Raw genomic sequence first — 15,659 nt, forward strand, 5'->3', positions numbered from 1 at the left:
TAGCGCTTTTTACTAATAACTCGGTAGTAACAGTTTTTCTGACTGTTGCTTTACAGTTTTCTCTTCAAATACCCAAAGGCCTGGGTTTAATACCAAGAAAGTTGGATTCTAAGTACATTCGGGAAAAAGGGATCTTTGTTTCTTCCGGATTCTTTCGTGTCAAAGCAGCATATTTCTTTTTTTTTTCTGTACAATTAAGAATCCGAGATCCAAGGGTGCGTCTTGGCACAGCCACTAAACAGAAAAGCAGGTATGATAAAATGGAAAGGGACGTGTGAAGACTTTATAAAAGGCAACTTTTACCGCTGGCCAAGCCATATTGAATAGGGCTGCGAAGCGTGACGTCAATTCTTGGGCGGGAAATTCAAATAACAATGAAACGTGGATGCGTAGACACGTTTTTTCAGAACTTTTGCGAATTCTTTTGGCGTAAAATATGTGTCGTGGATCCTAATAATCCACCAGAATGTTTTCACATCAAAATAATACTAGAGATATTGGCAAGCAGTTGTTCGTTACAAATAGAAACAACGTTCCAAGGTATTTAGAATTTTGTACCTTTTTTTTTTGGTCATCACCGCGCAGCCCTATGTTGTATAACTTAAAAACCGTCTTCCGGGACTTTTTTTGAAATTTCGGGATTTTTTTTTGAAGAAAAATCGGAATTTTATTTTTGAGCGGGTGGCAACGCTGCATATGTAATTGGAAAAAGTGACACCATCAGTGCCATCGTAGGGTTACCTAGTTTTTGGATGGATATCAACAGCTTCCAGTCTCCGTTCTTCTTCTTTAGTTACATATCAGTTGTTTTCAGTCTTGGGGGTTCTTTTCCTTGCCAAATAAACCCGTAAATGATTTTTTTCAAGTTTTGAAAGATCGCTTTTGAAGGTGCTGAAATATTCGACAGATAGCGAATAACAGGCAAGCTGTATATATTTACATATTGCGCCCTTTGGAATATGCCTCCGGCGTGCCTCCGGAGGCATGCCTCCGTGCCTCATGCCTCCAGGTGTCCCTCAAAATGCCCAGTTGTTACCCCTCGGAAAGAACTCGAAGAGATCTATCGATAAGTCTATTAAAAATGGGCTCATCTTTAATTCTGATAAAAAAAAAACAAGTTTTTTTAACTGAAAGTAAGGAGCGACATTAAAACTTAAAACGAACAGAAATTATTCCGTATATGAAAGGGGCTGTCCCCTCCTCAACGCCTTGCTCTTTACGCTAAAGTTTTTTATTGTTGAAAAAAAAAATAGAGCTGTGAGAAAGTCAAACTTTAGCGTAAAGAGCAAGGCGTTGAGGAGGGGACAGCCCCTTTCATATACGGAATAATTTATGTTCGCTTTAAGTTTTAATGTCGCTCCTTACTTTCAGTTAAAAAAACTTGTTTTTTTTATTTAATTTTTGAACGTTTTTGTATAAATGCAGGTTTTGATCTTGGCTCACAGTACATGAATAATTAAAACAAAATTTTCATATTAATTTACTTTTATTTGGTTAAATGGCTTTCTCGAAACTTGTTTCATTTTATTTACGAACGTTTTTATTAGTAATAAAAAAACGTAACTTACGAATTAACTTACGTAACGAACTTCTATATTCATATATTTTAATACGTATATTAGGGGGTTCGCCCCCTAGTCAATACCTTGCTCTTTAAGCGAAAGTTCGAATTTTGTTCCAATTCTTTAAAAATGACCGCTTAATCACAAAGGCCGGTAATTAGAATAAATAGCTCTTATGAAAGTACTAAAAAATCTCTGGCTTAAAGAATGAGGTAGCCTATTGACTAGGGGGTGAACCCAATCATATATGTAATATTTTCTGTTCGTTTAAAGTTTTGATGTTGCTGCTGTTGCAGCTGAAAAACTTGTTTTTTTATATTTAATTTCTGATCTTTTTTTAAATAATGCTGGGAAGTCCGGCGTCCCCTTCATAGCAATGTCTCTTCCCCCGTGAAAACTTCCTTCATGGAAAAATCCTCCTACATAACCCCCGACCCCCCCCCCCTACCAGGAAATATCTCCCCTGAAAACGTCTGTACTGTATACTTCCCAATAACCAATACTATATGTTAACATTGGGTAAAGTTCATAACTTTCAGCCCTCCTCCCGGGAACTTCGGGGGATTAAGTCATCCTAAAAGACATACTTATAATATTTTCGAACATACTAAACAAAATGGTTATCTAAAAATTTTGATCAGGTGACTTTGGGAAAAAAATGAGCGTGGGAGGGGGCCTAGTTGCCCACCATTTTTTTGGTCACTTAATAAGGGCACTAGAACTTTTAATTTTCATTCCAATGAGCCCTCCCACGATATTCTAGAACCACTGGGTCGATACGATCACCCTTGGGAAAAAAACCAAAAACAATTAAACATGCACCCGTGATCTTTCTTCTGGCTAAAAATTCAAAATTCCACAGTTTTGTAGATAAGGAGCTTGAACCTGTACAGTAAAGTTCTCTGAAACGCGGAGTATAATGCTGAGATTGTCATTAAGGTTCTTTTAACTTTTAGGAGGTGTTTCCCCCTTTTTCCGAAACTCAGCCAAATTTTCTCTGGCGCTTAACTTTTGATAGGTAAGATTAAACTTGATGAAATTTATATATTTGAAATCAGCATTAAAATCCGATTTTTTTTATGCATCTATTTGTATCAAAATACTGTTTTCTAGAGTTTCGGTTACCATTGAGCCGGGTCCCAATAACCAATGTTAACATTGGGTAAAGTTCATAACTTTCAGCCCTCCTCCTGGGGGCTTCGAGGGATTAAGTCATCCTAAAAGGCATAGTTATAATATTTTCGACCATGGTGAACAAAATGGCTATCTCAAAATTTTGATCGGGTGACTTTGGGGAAAAAATGAGCGTGGAAGGGGGCCTAGTTGCCCTCTATTTTTTTTGTTCCCTTAAACATGGCACTAAAACGTTCAATTTCCATTCGAATGAGCTCTCCCACAATATTCTAGGGCCACTGGGTCGAAACGATAACCCCTGGGAAAAAAAATAAAAAAAAATAAACATGCATCCGTGATGTTTCTTGTGGCAAAAAATGGAATAATTCACATTGTAGATGGGTGCTTAAAACCTCTAAGGTCGGGCTCTCTGATATACGGAATATGATGGTGTGATTTTCATTAAGGTTCTATAACTTTTAGGGGGGGCTTTCCCCCTTTTTTCAAAAATCAGCCAAATTTTCTCAGGCGCGTAACTTTTGATAAGTAAAATTAAACTTGATAAAAATTATATATTTCAAATCAGAATTAAAATTTGATTCTTTTGATGTATCTATTGGTATCAAAATTCCGTTTTTTAGAGTTTTGGTTATCATTGAGCCGGGTCGCTCCTTACTTACAGTTCGTTACCACGAACTGTTTGATTGAGTTATAAATTGTTCCAAAAGGGCGTAAAAAAGAACAACTCCCTTATCTTCTAAGTAACGAACAATTCAGCAATTTGGACATTTTCAGCGCATTACGATCAAAAAGCTGACTAGGAATCAGTCTTTAAAGTTTCAAATTTCTCAAATTCTGATTTGTGAGAAAGTTATTTCCTTTGTGAGCTTTCATTTTCATTTTGCTCTCCTGTAAAATTAGGAAAAGCGGCTCTTTTTGCGAAACGTCACAGATTTTTTTTTTCTGTCGGAAGCCAATTTTGAGCGCTGTTTCTCGTTTGATGATTAGTTTGAATTTGGCAGATTTCTTTTTTCATGTGTTTGAGTTCGACGAAAATCTCTTTTTTTTTCTCTTAAATTTCTAAGAGGTGACTGAAAGAGTTTCAAATAGATAAAACCTGACCGAGCGAATACAGCCCAAATGTACCGAAGTATACCGGAAATTTCTGTTGTGCTGTAAAATGCCCAATTGTACTGCATTTTACTACGACCTCTGAATTATACCAAAAATGATATACTTATAACAAGATGGCAACGCTGGTCGGGTTTCATAAGCGAATCGACTTAATGGCGCGTAAAAAAATCGGCAGTCTTCGAGCAATTAGGTTAAGCGGTTACTATCGTTAGTATGGAATCGTTTTTATGACAATTTTTTAGTTAGGAAGACAGATCTTGTTAGGTCTATAAAACAGGAAAATACTCTAAATAACTAATTACACTTACAAAACTGCAGAATTAATTAGCAGTTTTTTTGTTGTTTGTTTTTATGTATGATGCAACAAATATCCATCAGAATAGATGAATACGAGACAAAATGCATGAAAAGAGGAGAACAAATATTTATATCTGTTACCATTTCTAATGCAACGTCTATAACAAATAGGCTATCTAGAATGTGCTGAGATCCTGGATTGCATGGGTGAGGAGGGAGGGTAGTGTTTTTCCAGCGAAAGAAGTGGTAAAGACGAAAAGAAGTTCATTCTAAGGCCATAATTTTGTAGCCTGAGAGCAAAATTGTCCTACTGTTCCAAAATCCATTAAAAAAAAACGCGATTAAAGATTTCGAACGCTCCAAGGTCCAGATATAAAATTGTATGGATTTAATTTTTGTCTTGACTATTAATGATAATGAAAACAAATAAGCGGAACAGGATAATTTTGCTCACAGGAAAATTGCTGACGTTTTGATTAGGATAAACTTAATTTGCTACTGCTAAGCAGCGGAGGGCCGTACAGAGCCCCACACAGACCAGTCAAAAAAGCGAAGAAAATTATGCAGAATAGGATATTTCAAAAATGTTGTGTCTTGAGGAGTACTCAGGTACTCAGGTATCTTTTAAGTATCTCTGGGACAGGGGGCTCTTCGAACCAACCTCAAGTGTATTTACTTCCCCTGTATATTTGGATTTCTAGTTCCATCTGTTAGCAAGGTATAGGATCACAAGGGGACAAAAGGGTATAGAGCATTTTTTGCACGTATTTTTATAGAAGTACCTTAAAAAATTAGAGGAATGGTTTAAACAAAATTAACTTAAAATAGAGAATAAGAGCACTTCAACATCGTATCCAGGATTTTTGCTTGGAGAAGGGGGGGGGGGAGTATAAAAAACTTCAAAAATCCTGCAAAATTAGTTTTTAAGTATTTTGCTACTTTTTTCCGAATCGGAGAAAAATCTCGTAGGGGAGTGGTCCAGGTAGCCCCCCCCAGGATACGGCCCTGGAGCACTTGCATACTAGGATATCTGTCTGTTAAACAGGATATCCTCAAGAAGTGAAGCTAGGTTAATCCTAATGAAATATACCCAAACATGATGATAATATAATGCGTTAGAAACAAAATTATGGAAACTATAACAAAGAATTAATGAAAGTAGGCGGCAGAGAATACATTATATTAGATAGCTAACCTAAGCCTGATAGGTAACTCTGATAGGCACAAACCTGGGTTGGTATTTCTGCATAGATATGTCTACATAAGCGCAAAAAGGGTGTTAGGTTAAGACATAAACTGCAGAGGACCCGAGAAGCTAAATAAGGGTTTAAGGGTTACCCAACCTAACCTAACTTAACCTAACCATCTCTAAATATTAAATATTCAATTAAATTTTTAAATATTAAATATTTTATTAAATATTTAAGTATTTTATTAAAAATACTTAATTTAATAAAAAATATACATAGCCTACATCGTAGTTTTCTCACTTGAAATAAGCAAATCAAAACTGATTCAAACCAGTTTTGTCGGATCTTAGACAAAGTAATTCTTGAGGATGTTCTGTTTAACAGATAAGTACCTAATAAGTACATAATTTCAATGAAATAAGTAGGCCTATAAAAATGATACAAATCAAGGAAATCAGCAAAGACCATGGATATATCTAGGCACTGGAAGGGGATTGGGACGCAATCGTGGCGGTTATATTTATTATATTTGGAAAGAGTTGTGAATAACGAATCACTAGGGCCGTTCTTTTACTCATGTGTGTGCTAAGATCTTACATCTTTTTACAAAGAACGCTTAAAAGTGAAATCTTAGCACTAAGATCTTACATCGTACGGCGTTCTTTTGCAAATATCTTTCATCATTCGCCCCTGATTAGCGGTCTAAGAACAATGATGAGTAAATCATCAAAGTTCTTTCATCATTGTTCTATATGGCAGAACGATTGCGTCTTTCACACTTTTTGGTAACATCAGTGAGCTGTAAGATGTTAGAACAAAGATGAGTTAAAAGAACGGAAATCTTTGCAGAAAGATGTGAGATCTTAGATGTAAGATCTTAGTGCAAAAGAACGGGCTCACTAAGAATTTTCAGCTAGCAAATTAATTCAACATTCTTAAAATTTAGCCTACCGGAATTTAAGAAGTCATAACAGAACAACATTGCATGCTTAATATTCATTATACACACAACTGAGTCGCTTTCATAGACACCAGCATGGAGGGGCATTTCCTAGGGAGGCCTGGGATATAAAAAGACGTTAAAATGTTTAAAAAATAGAATACTGATAAGCATAGAAAGCTAAATTAAAAATGAAACGAAGATTGAACTCAAAACAAAAAAGAGAAAATGAAAATAGAGTCTAAACTGCTTCCAGGGACAGACCTTTGAAGTATCTGCCTCCACCACTTATTTCTCCAAAGGACACTGACCTTTGATGGACTTTAACAAATTATAGACAAAGTTCTAGTGTCTGACCCCTTCTAAAGGTAACACCTTAATAGAATATCTGGGACCACACATGCAATTTACGGATAAATATTGGTCAATGCGAGACTAGATTACCGACACATGGGCAAAGTGGGTATAAGCCTAGGGCTCAAGCAGTACATAAGGAAACATTTTAAGAAAACAATTCCAATTGATAATATGCAGAATAATCCTAGTTAACACATTTTGCAAGAGGAGAACCTTTATCTTCACTTCTTTCACTGTTGTAAAAAATTCTTGTGCAAAATTCTGAAAAGCAATGAGATTCAACTGCATTTTTCCGTTTTCAAATAATCTATAGGCCTATATGTAACAAATACCATCAGTGCCAACTAACAATTTTTCACAAAACCATGTTACTAGACAAATAGCGATAAATTAGGCTAAGTTAGGTTTGATTAGGTTAGATTAGATAGCTGGCGTTTGGATGTTTGGTTATAAACGATTTTCAAGACTTAGAGAATAGACGCAAATATTTAGGAATGTGATAGAAAAACTGGAAATACTAGGAAAATAGTGAAGATAAAGCCTCTCCCCCTGCAAAATATGTTAACTAGGATTATTCTGCATATTATAAAGTAAGAATTTTTTTTTTAATGTTTCCTTATGTATTGCTTGAACCCTAGGCTTATACCGCAAAGTGAACACACGACTAGTTTCCTTTGTTTATGCTCTTTCCAAACACAAAAATCAATTCACATGCAAATACGCCCCCCCCCCCATCTGATAGTCCCATTTTTAGCCCTAATAATGTATTTATCCATTATACAAGTCTAGCTATTAGTTCCTATAATGAACCAGTTATCGTCTCAGGTCCTAATTTATCCCCGTGTGTGACTTAAGATTGCAGACTAATTTACCAAAATATTATTAAAATGGTTTTTAAATTTTATAATAAGGGAAGGAAATATGATAATCTGACCAATGAAAAAATCATGCATTTTTTAAAGTACGAATTTCATCTTTTTTCGTATGTGTTTCTTTTTTTTTTTTTTTTTTTACATTCCTAGGGCTATGTGTGGAACCATCAACGGGGGGGGGGGGTCATTTAAAATTAAATTAATCATTATTTTGGAAAGAACATGAAAAAATGAATCGAATAGTTTGTGTCAATCTATGACCTTGTCCCTGTATCACTAATGGAATATCGTAGCCTATATATTTACCAATTTGTGTTACGAAAGTGAAACTTTCATGAATCTTCAGCACATAAGACACAAGAAAAGTTTTCTTTGGCTTCATAACTTTGCTATATGCTAATTCATATTATTTTAAAGAATTAACAAAAATATGTTTTACATTTTGAAAAATAGCCTAAGCCTAGCCTAGGCTATTAATATAGCTTAGAATCATACTCAAATCCCTGCAGTTGGGACCTAAAAACCTAATCCTAGAGTCGAAGAAACTCAGACTTAAACCAAATTTATTAATAAACACATTTTTTCTAAGATTGACACTAGCCTAGCCTAAGACTGTCTTTAATGCAATTTTCATTAGTTAGAAAAATTAATGGAGATAACCTAGAGGCTTGATAACGACTTCCTGCTGCATGATTTAGGCTCTGAAATCCCTTTTCTGAAAATTTCATTCTCCCAAGTCAACTGATTTTTAAGATACCAAAACCCCTTCATCTAAAATTCAGATAGCCTATTCTAGGCTATGCACTAGGTGGGCTATCTCATTGAACCCTGGGCTCCAAACTTCTATTGTCGATCCTCATCAGAGGTGCTCCTATATGTGCAACCCTATCACCCCAAAAAGATAGTATTTTAAGGGTCACCTCAAAAGGCAGGTGTCCATTTTCACGGTCCAATCTACGGCCAGTCTCCTGTCAACGAAACAAGATTTCATTCCTGATATTCGGCATTTTTCCTACTCAATTATGAAAAATAAAAGAACTTACAAAGCATTCACTCTGAGATTCCTCGTTTAACGAATTTCGCTTTAATTTGATAGTTAAATAATTCACACTTAGCATACTCGAACCCTCCAACACTTAAGACAAATTCTATCCTCAGTCCACCGTTGTCAGTAGCGGACTGAATTACCGATATAAGAAGTCACGTAAGTCTAGTAATAGTACTCTAGATACGGACCTGCTCTGTGATCTACAAGGAAAATGAAACTTACTAAATAATACAAAACAAAGGAAGCTTTTACGTTTTGGGTGCAAGATCTTGTAAGAGCGATAAAAGGTTGGCTACACTGTACCCTTTTGAATCAATTCTTAATTTGAGGATCCAAGATTTTTTATAGGGGATGGGGGAAAGACTAAAGAAAGCCGTATTTATAAACCCCCGCGAATAAATTGCCTTTTCACTATAGCGACCAACTTGTCAAAAATTTAAGCCACAAACTGGTAAACACCCCTCCTCCAACCCTCTCTATTTGATTCCTCGGCCCTAGGTATTTCCGACAAAATCTGTAAACTCACCTCCCACTTTTGACATATTGCTATTTGATGAGGTTCTTTCTGCCATAAAGGTGAACATGCATGACTTAATGTTACTCCAAAGGTGCTCCTACCCTTCTAACAGAAAATGTAGATTCACGCCGTTTATATACGTATTGAAACCATAGGCCATTTTATTACACTGATACAGAGCATCCTTTCTTGACTTGACCGAAAACTACAATAAAACAAGAACATCCGCTCCAAAGAGCTCCCAAAGAGCTCCAACAGAGAGCTCCAACGCTCCAACAGAGCTCCCAAAGTTAAAAATAGTAGTTAAAGCTACTATAATCAATTGTTTTAAAATGAGAGCACATAAAACTTTCTGCCTCGGGAATTACGTAGTTTGTAGTGTTGTTTATTTTGTATGCCCATTTTTGAATTCAAAAATAAAGGTTTAAAATGGATCTTTTGCCTAGAAAACCGTTCTTGTGACAATTTAGTATAATTAAACCTAAGAGAGGACCGTGATCCACCCCATTCATCCTCAAAATCTGTCGCCTCCTAATCTTTAGATATCAAAGCAGCTACTTTCACCAAAGTAAATTGGTTCACCAGTGGCGTCATTTCAGGGAAACGTAGGGGGGGGGACATTTTTTTAAACTCTTGAGGGAGGGCAATTTTGTTTTTTCCTTTCACCTTTTTCAATAAAATACCATGAAAAGTGAAATATTAATGGATACACAAAAAGACATTTGTTTTCAAAATCGGAGAAGGGGTCTTGGGGGCAAATGCCACCACCTCTGCCCTCCTCTTTCCCCAATTGACGCCAGTAAGATTGACATAACCAAAATTTGAACGAAAGTCAGATGATTTTCTGGAAAGAAGAGTCAATAAAAGAGGAAACTTTCTAGCTATAGAAATCCAGATTACGATAAAATTTAGTGTACATTTACTAAAGTTTTTCAGGAGATCATTTCCACAGGAAAGACTCTTATCTACCCTTCTACAAGGTATTAGGTAATAGATTGTTTTTCAAAAATCATAAACACCTACGCCTTTTTTCACTTGATACAAAAAATCGAGAAGCACACTTAATCAATTTTGCCACCTTTAATCTATTACTTCGTTCAAAAGGCATATAATTGTAGATGCCGCGCATGGTTTCTCTACAGCCCCACCCCCTTTCTCCATATTTATCTGAAGGACCAATAGATTGTTGAAATTCACATAAACCTTATTAGTTCGTATACGAATACAAGACTAATTCAAAACTTTTGAGCATCCTTGAGTCTCGCCCCTTTCCCAGACAGCAAGGCCGTATCCAGGGGGTACAGGGTTTGACCTTCGCCTTCCTCCCCCCCCCCCCCCCCCCAAAAAATTACCCGAATCATAAGAACCTAAAAAAATGCATATAAACAAAATTTTGATACTTTTTTTTAAAGCTTTTGGTGTAGACATCCCCCCGAACAAAACTCCTGGATAGGCCGATGCCCCGATACTACTACTACTACCACTACTAACAAATCACCGCAGCACCAAGCCGCCTGAAGCCAACACAGCTACGCACGCTCCTCCGCTGCCGGAATAACCCTCTTTAAATAGTGAAACCAATTAAAAACTGGAATTGTGTCCCTATTAAACGGTGTGTGTACTTAGTTTGCAGGTATGTTGACAATAAAGATAAACGGTCTAGACTTAGCTGTTTATCTAAGCTTAGATAACTGAATAGTTTTGGCAAAGTATAAGTTTGCTAAAGGTAATTTGCATTTTTGATTCCTCTTTAACAATTAATGGTAATAACATCAAGAAAGACTGTACTGCACTGTATGTGACAGTTACTGCACTGAATAATTGACTACATTCTCGCCCCTTGTTGCTCCCATCTGTACACTTACTTCCACAGAGGGGAGATAAAGGGGGATTTCTATAACGGTTGGATAGAAGGATATCTTTAAAATTTTGACAATATGAGCTTTAAACCCGACTTTCGGAATTTGAAACCCTGATCATTACTTAAGCACACTAGGATATCTCCCAAAAACTTATCTTTTTATTTATTATTATTTTATTTATTTATTTTTTATTTATTTATTTTTTATTTATTTATTATTTATATATTATTTTATTTATTATTTATTTATTATTTTATTTATTATTTATTTATTATTTTTATTTATTATCTTGTTATTTATTTATTTTTTATTTATTTATTATTTATATATTATTTTATTTATTATTTATTTATTATTTTTATTTATTATCTTTTTATTTATTTATTTATTTTTATTTATTTATTTTTATTTATTTATTATTTATATATTATTTTATTTATTATTTATTTATTATTTTTATTTATTATCATTTTATTTATTTATTTATTATTATCTTATTTATTTATTATTTATATATTATTTTATTTATTATTTATTTATTATTTTTATTTATTATCTTTTTATTCCAAAGAAAAAAAGATAATCAAAGACTTATGGAACTCAATTTCATGTTTTCTGAAATAAAAAACAAATAAAAAATGTTTGGGGGTATGTTTGATATACCCCCTACCGCTCAAGAAGTGAAGTTAGGTTAATACTAATATAATATACCTAACTATGATAAAAATATAGTACTTCAGGAATAAGTTTGCGCTATATATTTGCACATTAGGGGGGGGGGGGATAAAGTGCAGCGGGTCTGCATGCAAAATGTCTTAAGTATAATTATTTTGATATTATGAAGTAAGAATTGTTTTCTGACTTCACACTGTCCAAATAATTCTACCGCATCTATTTCCTATCTACTTTGTCACTTCTCTTTGTCTTTTCTCTCGCTAAGGTGAAAGAAACAAGCAAAAGAAACCGGTTTACAATGCGTCAATACATGAAAAACTTGAGCGGTAGGGGGTATATAATACAAGTACCTAAAACATTTTAAATTCCACTACAAGCGACATTCAAACCCAAAATTTTCTGATGGTAAAAAAAAACGAAATAAAGTCACAAATCACGCCATTGAGCCGTAGTTTCAATTCATGGAAACGAGGGGGCGGGGGGGGGGGATATGTTTTTTTTAAATTTAGAGGGGAGGGCATTTTTCATTTTGTGAATGAAATACAAAATGTAAACATTTTCCATTAGAATACCCCAAAAAAAGTTTTGAGATGCTCAGAGAAACGCTTAAGGTGCATTTATAGGCTGAACTTTTCCATAGGATCCTTTGATATATAAATATATATTATATAAATAAATATTATATAAATATTCTATATTGAAGTTCCTTCAATATAGAAGTTTATCCAGCTTTTGGTAGGGTTCTGTGAAAGGTGTCTACACTAGTCGAGGGCTTAACAGCCCCCAGAGATGTGAAAACCCTATTTTAAAGGATATAGCAACGTGATAACTCAAGGATTCTAACGATTTAGATCGTACTATGGATCGTGCTATGTTTACAAAAGACAGAATAGTATTTTATAGAAAACTATAACATTATATCATAATAGTAAAAGTACAATGGTATAGTATAGTAATATAATAATAGTGAAGCATAGTAAAGAATAGTATTCAACGTCTAAAAGACATAAAATAGTATTCAAAAATTATAATTATAATAAGAGAATTAATGATAATAACAAAACGAAAAGTTCAAATGAATCTCGATTAAAACACCTATATGTAGGTATATTTATCAATCTCAATTTTTTTTTATTTTATTAATCAATAAAAAATGTTTTGACAAACCTCCAGATCGGATCCAAAAGAAGCTTCTTGGGATCTGAGACACTCTGAAAAGCTAAGAAGTCCGTACAGAGTCCACAGATAAGTAATATTAGCATTTGCTAGAATCCTATTAAATTCCAAATGATGAACCCTTGCCATTCTCGAAAAACATAGAACATGGACCCGTAAACGCGAAAACCTGGGCTATTAGCCTATCACTACTGATATCGATATGAAATAGTTTATCATATGTTTGACACATATACTTGTATATTACAGTATGTAAATGCTAGGCCGTATTCAGCCATATCTGGTCAGTTATTCAGATGCACTCGCTCAGGCATGGATTCAAAAGGTTATTTCTTAGGAGGGGGGACTTAACCCCGAAGAGCAGAAGAAATATTAGAATAATATCGAGGTAAGGTGGAATTTCAGAGGCAATCACATCCGAGAATTTCCCCACCCCCTCCACAGAACTGCGCTTGCCTATGGTAAAAGATAAATCACAAATGCTCCCCTAATTTTATTCTTAATTCACCAATATTTTACCTTTTTTAACTCTTTACCATTCTTTTTTACATCTCCTTATTTTTTACATTCACCTTAGGCGTTTTCATTCGTTTCTAACTCAGTCAAAACTAGTAAGAATGTTGTCAACAGCAGATCCTATAAAGACAAAGAAACCGGCTTACAGCGCCTGCCATATGAAAGAAAGCGAAGTGGTTAAATGAAAACTGCGGAATTTAAATTTTATCCTAATCAACACTAAACTTTTAATGCAAAGGATATACTATCAAGACAACGAAATATGCTCCAATTTCTATGTATCACACTTAAGTAATTCAAAGTGAGCTTGGAAAAAAATTGTTTCCTAATATTTAAGACCGAGTTTTACCCCAAGTAAGTTCCCCAAGTGGAACTTCCCTTAAACTTGTCCGATGGCCGTCTAGGCAAATCTTGCGGAAAAAAAAAGTCGAAATAGGAAAATTCTGAGCAACTCGGCTCAATCACACTCCTTTCGAACAATCATGAAAAGCCGTCTGCCCCTCTTAAATTTGGCTGTATGAACCTACTTAGACGGGACTGTCATGGGCGCACATATGGGGGGGGCAGGGGGGCTCTTGCCCCCCCCCCCCTGGATGAATGATGCTGCCTTATTTTTATTTTTTTGTTCTGAGATTTCTATTATATAGCATTAAAAGTAGCAATTAGACGAAGTTTGCCCCCCCCCGGGAATTCAGCTTATGGGCGCCCATGGGGACTGTTACAGACTTGTCAAAGCATTAAGTCACCTGAAGTTGGCACAGACATAAGACCCCTTTGAGTTGAAGCTGACACAGACGTTTGCTGTATAAATCTTCCGTCATGACTACGCCTCAAAGAATTTATGTCGTTTTCTTCTTTTCGCAACCATACCTAGGCCGTCCCATCTTCCTCTTACCCTGTTTTGGGCCATTTAGTGAAACTAGTCTGGGTATAAGATCCTTTGTGATCCTGATGACACATCCAAGCCATCTACCCGCCTACGAATGGAGGTATTGGTCAGGGACGTACAGAGATGGTTTTAGGGGGGACAGAGGGGGCACTTACCCCTGGCGCAGAAATTTCAAATAGTTAACCGATTTTTAGATAACCGATAACAGATTTTTATTAAAATAAAGTAGAGGGCGCAGTTGGCAGTAAGTATAAGAGAATTGAATCAAAAATTTCCAATTTCCCCATATTTCCATTATCATTCCTTAAAAATAAAAGTAATTAGACCGAACTGAATTAATTTTAATGTTTGTTTGTGTTAAAATTTCGTTAATAAATGAAGGTCTTGCTGAAATTTGGCCGGCAAATTTTTGGGAGAGAGGAGGAGAGGCTCTAATCAAGATTTTGCCCCAAGCGCAAGAGAGGCAAGAAACGCTACCAGCAACGTACGAAGGGAGCCCCCCCCCCCCCCCCCGCGAAAAAATTATAAATTTTCTACAGTTTCTAAGTACTTTTTATGTAAATTATAAAATAAAATTTTTATTTTTATTATCTCCCTCCCCTGAAAAAAAGTTTATTATCCCCCATGATGTATGTGCCTAGTAGAGGGTATTCATCCGAAACTCGTCAAGAGACCTTTTTCAAGAAAACAAAACACCCTGGAAAAATATACAAAAGAACTGTCAATGGGACTAGGCGCTGACTAGTTTTAAGCCCATGTCCTACTTATTAAATCCTGTGAACCTCCCCCCCCCCTCAAGCCTTAGCTATTATATTTGGCTGGATATTTGGTTTTCCAGAGATAAAAATTTTAAATACCGAAGGGTTTTTAAAACCCTTAAGAATATGGTGTCCAAAGACTAATGGTGTCCCCTTTCCAAAGACTAAGTGTTTCTGATTACAAAAAAAGAACTCCTTGACAGATTTAAGAAATATGCATGAATTATAGAGGAAATAACAGATCGTTTTGGAGATTTTAATATACAATTTTTTTCTTTTATCCAAAAAATAAGAAAAGAAGTTAAAGCATAGGCTACTTATTCACTGCAGGGTCAATTTTTTCACGAACAGGTTTGAAAAACCACTGGAGCAGATACATACAAAGGATTTTTTTTTTCTTTGGTGGAAGGAAAGTGAGGGGGGGGGGGCAATGATAAAAAATAATTATATTATAATTTCGATAAGAAATGTCCAAAATTCGTGAGCATTTTAGGATTTCGGGAAGGGGGCACCAGGCGTTAAGGCCCACTACGTATGTCCCTGCATTGCAGCTACATACATAGAATATAAAACTATATCAATTTCAGGCTAGATTTAAAATCAAGGCAAAGGTAAAATAAGCAAAATAATAAAAAGAATCATTCCAATATATCAGTTATATAGTAATAAAGAAGAAGCCTGTATTAGAACCTCAACATAATTAGACTGTAGTGTTTAAAATATTCCTTAAGATTACGAAAAAGAATGCTATAG

General features: G+C 35.2%; 1 protein-coding gene across 7 annotated transcripts in view; it reads right to left on the minus strand.

The window, feature by feature from the left end:
* The window catches only part of Reph (Regulator of eph expression), a 119,670-nt gene extending 111,031 nt beyond the window's left edge, over window positions 1-8,639 (minus strand). For all 7 annotated transcript variants that reach the window (XR_016142154.1, XR_016142150.1, XR_016142149.1 and 4 more), the window contains exon 1: window positions 8,509-8,639. Coding sequence is in view for 1 of the 7 variants with exons in the window: in XM_089093649.1 (XP_088949775.1) it covers window positions 8,509-8,583 (75 nt within the window). In the remaining 6 variants the exon portion in view is untranslated. The remainder of the gene's footprint in view (window positions 1-8,508) is intronic.
* Between the last annotated feature and the right edge of the window lie 7,020 nt (window positions 8,640-15,659).

This window comes from Artemia sp. Qi Xiang Cuo, chromosome 8, assembly GCF_049724085.1.
Source record: "Artemia sp. Qi Xiang Cuo chromosome 8, ASM4972408v1, whole genome shotgun sequence".
NCBI lineage: Eukaryota > Metazoa > Arthropoda > Branchiopoda > Anostraca > Artemiidae > Artemia > Artemia sp. Qi Xiang Cuo.